A 15178-nucleotide genomic window follows, 5' to 3' on the forward strand; every position below is an offset into this window, starting at 1 on the left:
GTAATTTCTGCAATACATCAAAAAGATGCACTTTGTGAAAGGCTGATGTCATATTTTGAACTGCATAGCCCTGTGAGCAATCTTGCCATAAGATGCCTGAAAGTAGTTATGAAGAGGAATTGGTTTTCCTTGTTCCAGTTTTCTTGCTGGTTGGTTACGGGTTTATGCTCTTTACTAAAGGACGCCTAGAGATTAGTACACATAGGGCCTGATTCCAACTTTGGAGGACGGTGTTAAACCGTCCCAAAAGTGGCGGATATACCACCTACCGTATTACGAGTCCATTATATCCTATGGAACTCGTAATACGGTAGGTGGTATATCCGCCACTTTTGGGACGGTTTAACACCGTCCTCCAAAGTTGGAATCAGGCCCATAATGTTACTATAGAGAGTATTTTTTCCCTAATCTCAAGTAGAGTTTCTGGTTTTACTGATTATAATCTTTAAACCCCACGAAGGAATATTTTGCTTTTTAGTAATAACTGGAAAACACAGAATTTTGATGTAAAAGCAGTTTAAGTACAGTTCCTCTAAACATTTTCCGATGAAGGATGGTCCTGCCATGACCCATTTACCCGTTGCTAAGTCACTTACTATGCCATGTGAATGTTGGCAAGGACGTTAGACCACCAGGAGCTACATCCACTCCCAATTTGCGTGCATAGCTCATACCTTAGAGCTACAGTTCGCTCCTCGTTGCATGTGTCTGTGTAGTGGCCAGCAGTTTTGCACCTGAACTCTGATCATCATCTTACCCCTAAGGGCACCACCATGATATCATTCTTATTCAGTGAGAGGGGAACAGAGCATAGTTTTCCCAATGCTCATGTGTCAGAATTGTGACAACAAAGATCATTGTGCATATTGATGCCTCCAGAATCCATGTCCTCCCATAAAGGACTATGCCAAGTACCCCAGTTCTTTGTATTAAATCGTAATGTCTTAAAAGCATGCCTGTGTGAGCCACATTCAAATCTCCAGAAGATTAGTTGCCTTATCAGGACACCTGTAGCACCCATGTTTGGTTCATCTGTTTGGCTGAAACTGCGCTGCCTAGAGTCTATATAATAAATCAGAAAATCCACATCTTATTGAATGAGCTGTAGAGGCTGCAGCTCAAAAACACCAAGTGGCATCTCAACATTACAGCTCAAAAACATAGTGAACCGCTGCTCTGTTTTCCTAGAACATACTGCAGTTAGTGCAATTTCAGCTAAACCACATGCATGAACCCCTGCTGAGCTTGTGCCCACCATGAAGTTTCTTTACTGCCTCAGCTGCTGTTTCATATAGCAGCAGTGATTGTAGTTTGCCTTATGACTAACAGTATGCATATATATTCCTTTGCAGACTTCTCTTCAATGACCACGCAAAGCAGGAATATGCCCACATCTGACAGTGACACATTTATTAGCACAATCGTTTCTTGGTGCCTCAAAGACCATGGGTAATGTGGCACCCTACAATATATATTAGTGTCCAAAGTAGAAAATCTTCATTCAGCTGAGCAAGCTCAAGGAAGAGAGTGAGGAGCGGGGAAAAAGTATAGGGGAAATGAACATTGGGAATGGAAGAGGGAAATAAAAGGAAAATTATTTCTAAGCAATGAAAGACCACATTCTACTGATTTTGTATCGAGCATAACAGAGTAATCACTGACATCCACTGATTTGCACAAATTTTGTACACTTCTAGGCCTTCTAACATTGTTTTAAAACATAGAGTTTGAACTGACCATTGTGTAGTTAAAGGTGAGAGGAGCATAATGAGTATCAGCAGCATTGACATTTTACATTGTGTTAGTATCTGCCACCCCTTTAGACAACTGACACTGGTATTATCTTGTTTCTGTTCTGCAGTGAAGGAGTTCCTCGCCAAAGCCAAAGAAGACTTCCTGAAGAAATGGGAGATTCCAGCACAGGTAATAGACACACTATAAACATTGCTTTCAAAGTCATTTGCCGGAGTCCTTCAGCAAAGTCATGCCCTTGTGTTCTCCAGCTTCTTCTCTCCATAACTCTTTTGTAATGCTGCAGATTTGGTAGAAATAGGATTTCAACAAAAATAGTATTCTGCCTGGAATACATATGTAGAATTCTGGAATTTGTTCACAGACAATGTGATAACAGCCACTGGATTTTCAGGCCACAGAAGTTTAATGTCTTGTATAAAAGTACAAGTTACTTACCTTCGGTAACGATATATCTGGTAGAGACATATTCTAGTTGCAGATTCCTTACCTTTAAATTTCCCTAGGCGTCAGACTGGATCTAGAGATTTTTCTTCGAGCAGTACCGCTGCGCGTCGTCGTTGGCATTGTGTTCACCGTGATGATGTTGTGGTTGTAGATAGGCGCCACCCCGGCGCGCTGATGTCAGTTTCTTTTCACGACTTTCCATGCCAGTAGCGCAGAGCCATGAAGAACACAGAGTGGTGTGCCAAAACAAGGCCCTTAAGGGGAAGTTCCTGTCCCTAGAAGTCAGTTCGCAGTGCGGGGAGACTGGGTGAGTCTGTGAGGAATCTGCAACTAGAATATGTCTCTACCAGATATATTGTTACCGAAGGTAAGTAACTTGGACATCTGAAAGAGACTTCTAGTTGCAGATTCTTTACCTTTGAATAGACACCCAAGCAATACCATCCCCTGTGGTGGGCTATGAACCAAGATCACACCAAGAAGACATGCAGGACTGAACGGCCAAAGTAGCCATCCCTTCGGACCTGGTTGTCCAGGCAGTAGTGTTTGGTAAAAGTGTGCAGAGATGCCTACGTCACTGCCGGACAGATGTCCAGGACTGTAACGCCCGTGCTAGCGCTGTGGTAGCAGCAGTAGCTTTGGTGGAGTGAGTAAGCAAACATTCAAGAGGTTGCTTCTTAGCCAGACCATAGCACATTTTAATGTATAAGAGCACCCATCGTGAAATGGTCCTCTTCTGCACCGCGTTTCCCTTCTTTGCACCCACATATCCCACAAAGAGTTGATGGTTCACCCGGAAGTCTTTGGTACGATCAAGGTAGTACACCAACGCTCTTTTTGGGTCCAAACGGTGGACTCTCTCCTCCTCATGAGAGGGATGTGGGGGTGCATAAAAGGTAGGCAAGGTGATGGACTTTCTGACATGGAAGGTTGTCACTACTTCAGGTAGGAAAGAAGCCCTTTTGTGAAGTACCGCTTTGTCAGGATGTATGGCCAGGAAAGGTGGCTCAGATGACAGAGCCTTGAGCTCACTTACTGTGCGGGCAGAGGTAATGGCAACTAAGAGGACAGTATTGATGGTTAAGAGCCGTAAAGGGCAGTTGTGAAGCGGCTCAAACGGGCCACACATAAGGTATGTTAATACCAGGTTTAGATCCCATTGGGACATGATGAATGGGATAGGAGGAAAGAGATGTGTGAGGCCTTTAAGAAACCTCCCAACAGTAGGAGATTTAAATAGGGAAGGCTGATCTGGTAATCTCAAGAAAGCAGAGATAGCAGAAAGATATTCCTTAAGATTGCCCAGGGCGGAACCCTGCTGGGCAAGGGAAAGATTAAAGAGGAGCAGATAGAGGATTGACAGATTTGTTGGTGCACCATGCCACAAATTTCTTCCGACGACAGGCGTATACGGTTTTGGTTGAGGGACGCCTGGCTGCCAAGATAACATTACAGACTTCAGGTCAAAAGGTGTAAACTGTCGCCACTCAATCTCCACTTAAGGAGGCAGATGGTGGACAGGTTCGGATTGAGGACCCTCCCCTGCTGCTGCGACAGAAGATACTCCATCTCGGGATACCAGACGCTTTGTGCCCAGTCCAGAGCTGCAGGTATATCTTGGGACTAGTCTTGCCTGATCTTCTTCAGAACTCTGGGCAGAAGTGGTATGGGCAGAAAGACGTACAGGAGGACTGAATTCCACTTGCGACGAAAGGCGTCACCGAGCGAGTGCTGTCTTGGAAACTCCAACACGCAAAACCGCTGACATTGCGCGTTCTCTACAGAGGCGAACAAGTCTAACCAAGGTTCTCCCCACTGAAGGAAAAGATCCTGCGCCACCTGCGGATGGAGACCCCATTCGTTATCGACCACGCATCATAGGCTGAGTTTGTCTGCTCTGGCATTCAAGGAGCCTGCCAGGTGTTGAACCACCAGGGAAATGTCCTGATGTTCCAGCCAAGTCCGGAGGTGAAGAGCCTCTTGACAGAGGGTCCACGACCCCACACCGCTTTGTTTGTTGCAGTACCACATGGCAGTAGTGTTGTCTGTGAACACTTGCATTGCTTTTCCCTTGAGAGAGGGAGGGAATGCTTTTAATGCTAGTCTGATCGCTATGAGCTCCCGATGATTGATATGGAGCCGGGTTTCCGCCGGAGACCAGAGGCCTCTGATTTCCGCATCTCCCATGTGGCTGCCCCATCCCAGGAGGGACTCATCTGTCACGACTGTAAGATCTGGTTGCGGAAAGGAGAGGGATCTGCCTTTGACCCAATCCTGATTTGTTAACCACCACTGTAGGTCTCTTGCAGTTATTCTGAGATCTGGACCTTGTCGGAGAGGTTCCCCTGATGCTGCACCCACTGGAACTTCAGATCCCACTGCAGAGCCCGCATATGCCATCTGGCCTTTTGTACTAACAGGATGCAGGAGGCCATGAGGCCCAGCAGCCTCAGAGTCATTCTCACCGAAATCCAGGATAGATACTGAAACATCAGTATTGTAGCCCGAATATCCTAGACTTGCTTTTGGGAGGATATGCCCGAGACTGCACTGTATCCAGAACAGCTCCGATGAAAGGGAGTGTCTGAGAAGGAGTCAGGCGTGACTTCTGCACGTTGATAGTGAACCCCAGCGAATGCAAAAGGTTCGCTGTAGTCTGTAGGTGGGAGACGACTGGAGCGAGTTCGCCTTCACCAGCCAATCGTCAAAGGGTAGGGGAAACCTGGGACACCACCCTGCGCAGATGAGCTGCCACCACTACCATCACTTTTGTGAACACTTGAGGGGCACTGGTAAGGCCAAAAGGGAGCATGGTAAACTGAAAGTGTTTGTGACCTACCACGAATCGTAGGTAACGTCTGTGGGCCGGCAAGACAGGAATGTTTAAATATGCCTCTTGCAAGTCCAACGCTACCATCCAGTCTCCAGAATCCAGGACAGATAGGACCAGAGCCAATGTCAACATTTTGAATGTTTCCTTTTTGAGGAAGAGGTTGAGGGACTGAAGATCTAATATAGGACAAAGACCCTTGTCCTTTTTCGGCACCAAAAAGTAGCGGGAATAGCAACGACGACCTACTTCTGGCAACGGAACCCTCTCTATAGCTCCTTTGGCCAAAAGGGCTTCGACTTCCTCACGGAGAAGTGCCTTATGATCCTCCGATATTCGATTGCATTAAGGTGGCATGGCTGAGGAGGTGTCTCGAAGGGGAGGGAGTAGCCCTTTTGGACAATCTTGAGGAGGTAATGGATTGCTATTGGGGCAGGTGATGGCGAATCCTGCCACCAACTGGTTACTGGTGTACCCGCAGACTAGCAACGTTTGGAGGCTGAAACGGGGGCTGGGGTGGACTGGGACACCCGCTGGCTCCCTAATCCCCGAGGGCGTGGGATCCCGTGGCCGCGCAGGGGCTGTAAAGCATGCGTGGGTTGGTGGCCAGTGGGGAAAGCACACGGTTGGGTGTCCCTTCTGTAGCCACGAAAGGGGCGAAATGTGGACTGCTGGGATCTAGGAGTGGGCTCGAGGCCAAAGGACCGGCCCGTGGCTCTGGAATCCTTAAAGCGCCAAGTGCACCTTGACTCCGAAGAGAAAGGGCATGTCCATCAAGGATTGCTGGACCTCTCCTGAGAAAACCAGATGTTCTCAGCCAGGTGTGGTGTCTCAATGCCACTATCGCTGCAACCGATCTGCCCAGAGAGTCGGTCGTATCCAGTCCACAACGAATCATGAACTTCACTGCATCCCTCCCATCTGTTACAGCTTGGGAAAGGATAGTCCGGGCCTCGTCCGGAACTCTAGGCAGCACTTGCATGACCGTATCCCAGAGAGTATGGGAATAACAACTCAAAAGGCATAAGGTGTTCACGGACCGCAGCGCTAGACTGTTGGAACAAAACAACCCCAAGTTGTCCAGTCTTTTTGATTCCCTTTCTGGGGGTGTGGTAGGGAATGTGCCAGATGAAGAGGAAGCCTGGATGACAAGGCTCTCAGGCATGGGGTGTTGGGTGAGGAATTCTGGGTCTGTCAGGACAGGCCGATGTCGGTGGCAATCGACGGTGCCAAGTACCCAAAAGGACGTCTGTCAGTGCCTCATTAAAAGGAAGAAGGGGTTTGAAAGAGGAAGACCCCGGCTGAAGCACGTCATTAGGATATTAGGCCTAACCTCCACAGAAGGTAGCTTGAGGTCCAAGACCTCAGCCGCCCTTCTCACCACCATGGAGTATGAGGCACCTTCCTCCATACCCACGGTAGGAGGAGAGAGCATACCAGTGTCGGGGGAGGTGTCTAGGCATCACCCAAATTCTGCACCCAGTCCATTTGGGGGTCAAGCTGGTATTCTAAAGGGTCCAGCGTCCCTTCCAAACTCTCCCCGTAGCCATACCCATTAGCATAAGGGTCTGGATCAACCATGGGAACTGGGGAGCCCATAGAGAACGGAATTGGTGTTGCGAGACGTCGTTCTGGCTCCGAGTTGTCGGGTATGAGAATGGGATTGACATCAACTGTGGGCCTAACCGACGTCGGGAGTGTCTGTCTGACCCGATGTCTGGGAAGGTCGCTGTGGCACGACCGGTGTCAGGACAGATCCGCAATTGGATCCGGAGGAGCCCTCCGAAGCTGACGACTTCGAACCCGAGGGCGCCAAGGGTGGGTCGGTATGTCCAAAAATGAGGCGCATTGCCTCATAAAATTCTTTGAGCTGGGTAGGGGTGGCTCCGGCTCCCGGGAAGTCGGGGAAGCGCGGGCCCAACCCAGATGAAGGTTCCAAGAACGGAGGCCTAGAGCGTCGGGTAAAGTCGAAGAACGCTTGTCCTTCTTCAACTTCTTCTTCTTGTCACCTCAATGTCCCAATGACTTTGAGGGCGAAGAGTGGTGGTGACTTTGCGGCCGGTCTCTAGACCTTCCTCTCGAACGAGACCGCGAGCACCACGGAGTCAAGTGTCTAGCCAACATGAGCTTTAGGGACCGCTCCCTCAAACCTTTCGGGTTCATGGCCCGACATTCGGAGCACAACTTGGGTTGTGATCGCGCTCCAGGCACCAAAGACACACGAGGTGTGGATCTGTCTCAGACATCGTTCAGTGACAGAAGTTGCAGGGCTTGAACCCGGTCTTGCGGGACATCCCTCGATACATCCACGTCCTCGTCAAAAATTAGACAAACGTATCGCCGTAGTAAAAAAATGACTGAGGTGGCTCTCTCCGGATCTGTGTGAAGGCTGGCGTGGAAAGAAAAGAACTGATGTCAGCGTGCTGGGGTGGTGCCTATATACTACCGTCATCACGGCAAACACGGCGCCCGCGGAGTCGACCGACGCCACTTGAGAGTGCGCAGAGGTACTGCTCGAAGAAAAATCTCTGGATCAAGTCTGACGCCTGAGGAAATTCAAAAGTAAGGAATCTGCAACTAGAAACTCTCTATCAGATAGATTTATATAGATTTTGGCAGTCATTCAATACTAATTTGGATCATATCTGCTCCACCAGATCAGTTGTTGGGTTTTGCTTTCCATTTTCATGTTTGATTTTTGGCATCCCTACTTGCTTGCAAGATTGCATTTTTGGAGCTGCATTTTATGTCTGGGTTTCCTCAGCATGGGATTCACATTATTTGAACAACTCTTGTTTTTGGCTTCAAACAAGCACAGTTCCATGCCTTGGTTGCATACAAGAACTTAAATGGCTGCCCCAGATACTTGATGGACAACCTGAAAACACATATTCACCATTGACAGAAACCTCTCCTTCAAAGAGCACTTTAACAGGAAAAGCAAAAAATCATGGCACCAACTGTGTCCTAAATGTGTGGAATCCTTTGTTCAGAATTGGGTTTCAAAGCTGCACTACTACTTCTTTCTTCATGAGGTTCCTCACTTGAAGTTCTCCTATCGCTATCCTTCTTATTCTCTCTACATTGATATTCTGTTATACCCTTACAACAACCCACGGTTTTAAGCCTTCTGCACCTTCATCTTTCCCTGCCCTTGTATCCTACCTCAAGTCTCCACATAACTCTTCGGTCCTTTCTACATGCGGTGTTTCCATCCCATGGTTTCTCCTTTATTCACATTTTCCTTATGGCTCTTCTTGTAAATCTCCCTTATGCTTAATCTCCTGAACTTTCTGCCAGCTTTCTCTTTCTCTACTCTGACTCCGCCCACAACACTTAACCTGCTGTGTTCTTTTAACTCGGGTTCCTTTCCTCTATGCACTATGTAATGACTGGTTTGAACCGTTGTCAATAGCTTTTTGAGTATATGCTCCCATTTCTTACTTGTCAGTTCTATGCAAGGGATTAACTAAATATCACCTACTGATTTAATTGTGTTCTATAAAAACAAGAAAAAAAGTAAACATTACAAGCTCTGATTCTCTCACACCTAGATGGAGGCCTTCGCTCATTTACATAACTGACTCCACTCAACCACACTCCAGCTTGTAAAAAAGAAACAAAAAGGCATCCCTCATGCTTTGGGATGTCTAGAGGGCTACCTTATCAACCCCAGCACTGAAGTAATTAAATTGGCTCTAACTCTAGGCTCAGATCTTCTTCGTGGCAGGCTACATCCACTACAAGGCTATCAGAAAAGAAAATCCTACCTACATGGCCACACAGCTAACCTCCTCACGCAGACAGCATCAAATCATGAGCCAGAACATCACAAGAACACAGATGAAAATGTTCACCATGTAAGCTCCCAGGTTGTGGATCAGCACTCATCTGAACGGCTCCAACCATTCTGCAATTCAGAAAGAATTATCTATTAAAGAGAGTTTCCTGCTACATGCCTCTGTTAACGAGTTTGAACTGTACCCTGAGCAGTCGCCAGTTGTTCTGAGTTCCATTACTTTCTGGTTAGATGTGTATTTTATAAATACCTTGCATACCAACATCTCAGCAGGTTTTCTGCAACTCTTAGAGGCATGGAAATTGATTTGACCACCAACCCACTAGACGCTAGCTACTCCATTGTTCCAGAACAATTGCTGTGCTCTCTTTATATCTATTGATCATCACATTTGTTTTTGAAAAAGACATATATGTTTGAAAATATTTACTGCTTCTTTATTTTTCTTACTGGTTTAGCTTCATATCACCCAACTTCCTGTAGGCAGCTGAACCTACCCTCTGGTTTACTGAAATCTCTGAACTCAGACTATAATAGGCACTTAGCCTGAAAGTTTCTGTGTATCAGAACATTGGGCATGTAGTCCATCCTCTTCACTCAGTACCAGCGTGGAAGCTATTTTCCCAAAGCTGCTTGCTAGCTGTATCAATTTCACTTGACACCAGAGTGGACTGGGGACATTTCGTTCCTTCACTGAGTTGCTTTTTATCACCCTCTAGAAGTGTCCTGGATGGTTATGCCTCAAACCAAATTTTTTAAATCATACCCAGAACATTTTCAGGTGTTTCATGCCATCTGCTAAATGAAGAAATCAAGTTGATTCTGGAGCAAGAGATTTCAATCAGTTTTTTACTCTATTGACATAATGTTTCTCAAAAGTACTTTGGGCATCAAGACTGTTAGATGTGTGCAAGCAAAGCTTGTTCCTCCTAAGAGGTACTATTTGCATGGTCATTCTGGGACAAATTCTGATTAACATTTGTGGATCTTTAAGATCCTTATTTTATTATTCACAAAGTGTCTCTCGCCAATAACCCTGGTTTCCCATAGGTTTCATTACTATTTTTAGAGATATCTGTATTGGCCATCCGTTTACTGTTTGGTCATTGAATGCAAGAACTCTTGGCTACCTCCCTAACTCAAATATCAGTTCATCAAAGCTCTGTTGGATACTTCTCTCAAAATGGCATGGCCGTCCCAGAGATAATAGTGGCACTAAAAAAACAAAACGTCATGCTTCACATCAAAATGTCATGCCTCATCATATTCCTCATGGCCTTTTGCACAGTGAAAAGGTCGCCAGAATTATGACTTTACTGGTGGACTATCACAACCTTGGGTGGGTGTGGGGGGGGGGGGGTGCTGGACTTGGTAAAGAATCCTGTGTTTTGTAGAAAAACAAATACAACTTGTTTATAATTCTTAAGAACATCAGGAATTTACACAAACATTGGCAAAGCTAATATTGCGTGCCTTTTGGATCTTTTGGCTTTTCCAATGCCTTGTAATCATGCTGTACAGCAACGATAAGATGATGTAAAGCATGGCACAAAGTAAAAAAAAAAAAAAAGTGTGATAGCGTTGCTGCGTCATTTTATAGGATTGCGCATCGTGTATTAAACATGCATTGCCAAAGGGGCCATTTTTTCATTTACCGATCCAAGACTGATAAATTAAAAAAGAAAATAAGAAATAGAACACACTGCTAGGGTGGCAGCAGTTTGTTTTCTGGCCTACCGCCTAAAATAAAAACAAAATCAATTTAAAATGAAGACCTTATGAAAGGATAGCAATAGGAAATGGGAGGGACAGCAATGGGGAACAGGAGGAATGAGACACAACAGTTACGGGAAGCAGGAGGGCGAAGCAGCACTTAAGGGAGAAGCACATGAGCAAGAAAGGAAGAATCATTTGAATCACTTGGGTAAGTGAGCATGAAGGAGCACAGTGAAAGGGAAGAGAAAAAGACATAAAGGAGCTGGAAATCAGATGCACGCTCATGGACTTGCCCAAAAAGGTAAAATTAGTATCTGAAAAGTAAACAGTGGAAGAACACAAGTATTAGGACTGTGCTCGAGGGAAAGGGACAATCACAGGAACAGGAAGGAAGGCTTACACAAGTTAATGAATAAAAAGTAAGACAATAGGTCGTAAGCAATAGTCAGGCTCTAAGCCCATTGTAAACTGACAACAGGTCTTTTTACAAACCAGTTTAACCTGTCTAGAAGGCGAGACCTAAAGGTCAGCTAGGGGGATTGCTGATCAAAGTTTAAAAACAACTTCAATCCGTTTCTTAGGCCTTCTACGACTTTACTAGAAAGTGAAACATATGAGGACAGCAGATTGGTAATAGGAATAGGATGCATAGTTGAATAGGTACAGGTGATAGAGAGGTTGTGCTGGGTTGACGGTAGTCAATTTGCAAGAGTTACATTCTAAAAATAATGAGGGTGAGAAGTGGGTTAGCAGTGACCACAGAAATAGGAAAGAGGAGGATTGAAAGGAAGATATAGCTCATGAGAATAAAGGTTACAAGGAAGGTGAGAAAGAGGATGAAGGAATGCCTTCCTCATATAAAGTAAAGAGATCTAAGATCCTAACTACAAATGGTTAGGATCCTGGCTTAAAATGGAGCTGAAAGCACTAGTTTCAGATGGCGCTTAAAGGTTAGGGTTGACAACTTGAAGGTGTCATTCTTGTTGAAATATATATGATTCTTCAAATCACAAATCTAAAAGTTATTTTTATTGGTCTAATTCATTCACATATATGTGGTTCCAGTAGCTCATCTCAAAATGACTTTTTTAACACCTAGTTTTTCGTTTCGAGATACTCTAAGAAGCACATTCCAGGGGTGTGTAATTTATTAAAATATCTACTTGTCCAGGGGACAGGTTGCTTCTCAAATCTACTTGTCCTGTAAAAAGATCTACTTGTCCCTTTGGTGCCATGTAGTGTGGCGACAAATTATGGCAGCAATCTCATTATGTAAGAGCTCTGATAATAGCCTCTCTGATTATGCCAGGGCTACTACCTTAGTAGGGCTTGAATACTTGCAGTTTCAATCCCTACTGTAGCAATTTCATTATTTTGCCACCTTTCTGCAGATCTGCATACTGGGGCTGGAGGAAGCAGTAAGCAATAGTTCCAGGGCTGGAATGCCTTTGAGTCTGCAAACCTACTAACCTGCATGTTTTTAAAGATTTTCACCAGCTTCTCTCTAATATTTTCCCATAATAAGAAAGGTTGGACATTTACTCCTGACAATGGCAGAATTAGAACTTCTTCCAGGGTTGGGAAGAAAGTGGCTGGAGGGAAAATGAACTTGCAAATGCTCAATAGATTTTCACATGAGCAAATCTACACATCGTATTTACCCATGCTAAAATACAGTTCACAAATATTTTATAGGGGTACGACATATACCATGGGTGCACTTTTGTGACTTTCTTTAAGAATTTGGGGCCACGTCGGTAGGTTCAGATTTGCGACCTGCAAATTGCGAGTCAGAGTGACTCGCAATTTGCGAGTCGCAAATCCGAATGTAGGACGGTGTCCCTGACACCATCTGTGATTCGCAAGGGCTTCGCAAATGCCCACCTCATGAATAATCAGGAGGTGGGTCGCAATTTACGACCCCATTGCGAATGGCGGCCCTCACAGGGATGGTGGCCTGCTGGAGACAGCAGACCACCATGTCTGTGACTGCTTTTCAATAAAGCATATTTTTTTTTTTTTTGTAATGCAGTCCGTTTTCCTTAAAGGAAAACGAGATGCATTACAAAAACGAAAAATGAAACGTTTTCGTTTAATTTTTTCAGAGCAGGCAGTGGTCCGCTCTGAATTTTTTTTTTACAGTGACATTCACAATGGGGAAGGGGTCCCATAGGGACCCCTTCCCTTTAGCGAAAGTGTTAGCACCCATTTGAAATGGGTGCAAACTGCGATTGGTTTGCTCCCGCGGTCACAAAACAATCCTACATTGCACTGCGAGTCGCAATTAGGAAGGGAACACCCCTTCCTAATTGCGAGTCACAAACCCGTTTTACGATTCGATAACCAGGTTACCGAATCGCAAAATTGAGTTTGTGCATCGCAATTTGCTTTTTGCACGTCGCAAACAGCGAAAGTCGCTGTTTGCGACATACAAAAAGCTACCTACATGTGGGTCTTGGTCCCTAATTAGGTCTGGTGTTAACAAAGACATTTTGTTTTTATTAAACTTCTATTTCTCTCTCTTTCGGCTGGCTTTACTGTGAGTGATCGCATTCTGCTCTTCCACAAGGAGCATATTGGCACACAAAGTAGTTTTGTTCAGTGTCAGGAACTACAGTGGCAATCAGTGATGTAACAAAACTGGAGGGTGCCCCTTTGCAAAGAACATGGAGGAGCCCCCTCTCCAGACTCACTCAGGCCAGGTGCTGTGCTGAAGGGGCCCCCTGGAGGGCGGCTTCGGGGCCTTTGTTATGCCACTGGTGGCAACGTGTGCTTTTAGAGTTCAAAACCCTTTTTTTTTTTTTGCCAGTGTTTGTTACAGTGTTGAGGGCCTGGTAGCTCCCACAACAATAAAGTGTTAGAAAAGCCATGTCAAAACAAGACACACATTGATGAAACTAAAAGACTTATAAAAATATGTCAGATCAGTTGGCTTTGTCAGTGTTTGTTTATTTTCATGCTTCCCATAATCATGTTGAAAATTGTTACACTGATTTTCCATTAGAAATATTTTTGGGAAATACTAGCATGCATCAACACATTTTACTAAATTACACTTCATTTGCATCTAATCATAGAGCATTCTGGGAGCATTATACTTAGCCTCACAGCCTAAACTTTTCAAACATGTGTATACACTTTTTTGTTTTTGTACTGGAACCAACGTCAGTAGTGAAGTGTGACCTTAAAACATCTATTTACAGCACTCACCCTAATAATGAAGGCTTTCAAATAATTAACCATAAATACAAGTTCAAACAGCATTATCTTTTGGAAACACATTACCTCAACTGCAGAGAGTCCCACTCTCTGTAAACAGGCAGCCAAAGGGTTTGTGCTACAGAGGGTTGGGCCTACTTGTCCCAAGGACAAAGTAAACATAAAAACTTGTTGCCCTTGACCCCAAACAAGATGTCCCGGGCGTTGGGCGATAGGAATTCCACATCCCTGCATTCAAACACAATACTCATCTAAGAAGGTTCTGTGCTCTTCCTATGGTTTCTTCTAGAATTTAGTCTCCACATCATCTGCTCAGGTAACAATGAAAATGTACTGTTTTCGGTGCACCATCTACATCCTCCTCCTGGGGACGCTGTCTATATGGTGGTGGATATCACAGAGTGTGTTATTGGAACAAGGGAAAAAGGCAGCAGTGTTTAAGAAAAAGAGAAGGTGGCAGTGAGTGAGAGGTAAACTACCATGAGAGCAGCATGTTCCACAGCATTTTTTTGTATGTATGGCAGTTACATATCGGAATCATTCCACCATCCACCCATGTACCTACCTAGGGATGATCGCATGTCTTTGAAATTGTTAGGTGTGTGGTTACAAACCAGATAATATGTGTTGCTTTTAATGTAGATTATTAAGCCACAAAATATGGACACCATATTACCAACTGAAGATCTTCATGATTCAGACTTAGTAACTCATCGTTCAGTGCATGGTATAAGCTTCCTAGTTTTTCATTCTTCATTGCTTCTTTGACTAATTTGTGAAAAACAGAAGCTGAAACTCTAAAATATGTAGGTCTTGATCAAAAGAAGTAATTCTGGAACCGCAATTTGGGGTTGTTTTGCTGCCTTTTCAGCCTTTTCGACAGTGGGGTCAAGCCTAATGGTACCAATAACATTGTGTGAAAATCCTCCTACCATCATCATCAAAATACTTTATTTGATTGTTTATCACAATCATAAAAGAACATAAATATACAAAACAACACCAATCAACTTCCACTTAATATGAATAAATACAACTTCTAAAAGTTAAAACAGTGTCATAAAATTTACGACAAAAGTCTAGAATCAATTACTCATTAAAAACCATAATAACAGTAAGAGCAATAAAAACAGGATTTTTTTTAGGAGATCAAAGCTACTATCATTACTAAAATTTATGCGTGGGAGACCTCCTAAATTTACTCTAAAAGTGTAATCGAGAGTTCATAACTGCACATAGGTAGACCGCTAGGGCATTACAAATTTGGACTGATGGAAGGGTCAGCAGATAGAGAAAAGCAGGGCGACACTGTGTAAATTGCGAGGATTTTAAAAGTGGTATGACGAACACTTTCCTTAAATCAGAATATAATGTACAAAATAAAACAGTATGCATTGTACTTTGATCTGATTTAA

The 15178-nt window shown here is 44.4% G+C and overlaps 1 protein-coding gene across 4 annotated transcripts in view; it reads left to right on the plus strand.

Annotated features, from left to right (window-relative positions):
- The window catches only part of LOC138292875 (cAMP-dependent protein kinase catalytic subunit alpha), a 731647-nt gene that overhangs the window by 305961 nt on the left and 410508 nt on the right, over positions 1-15178 (plus strand). For all 4 annotated transcript variants that reach the window (XM_069231720.1, XM_069231721.1, XM_069231719.1 and 1 more), the window contains one exon: positions 1862-1923. In XM_069231720.1, coding sequence (XP_069087821.1) covers positions 1862-1923 — 62 coding nt within the window. The remainder of the gene's footprint in view (positions 1-1861; positions 1924-15178) is intronic.

Source organism: Pleurodeles waltl, chromosome 4_2 (genome assembly GCF_031143425.1).
Source record: "Pleurodeles waltl isolate 20211129_DDA chromosome 4_2, aPleWal1.hap1.20221129, whole genome shotgun sequence".
In the NCBI taxonomy this organism is placed as follows: domain Eukaryota; kingdom Metazoa; phylum Chordata; class Amphibia; order Caudata; family Salamandridae; genus Pleurodeles; species Pleurodeles waltl.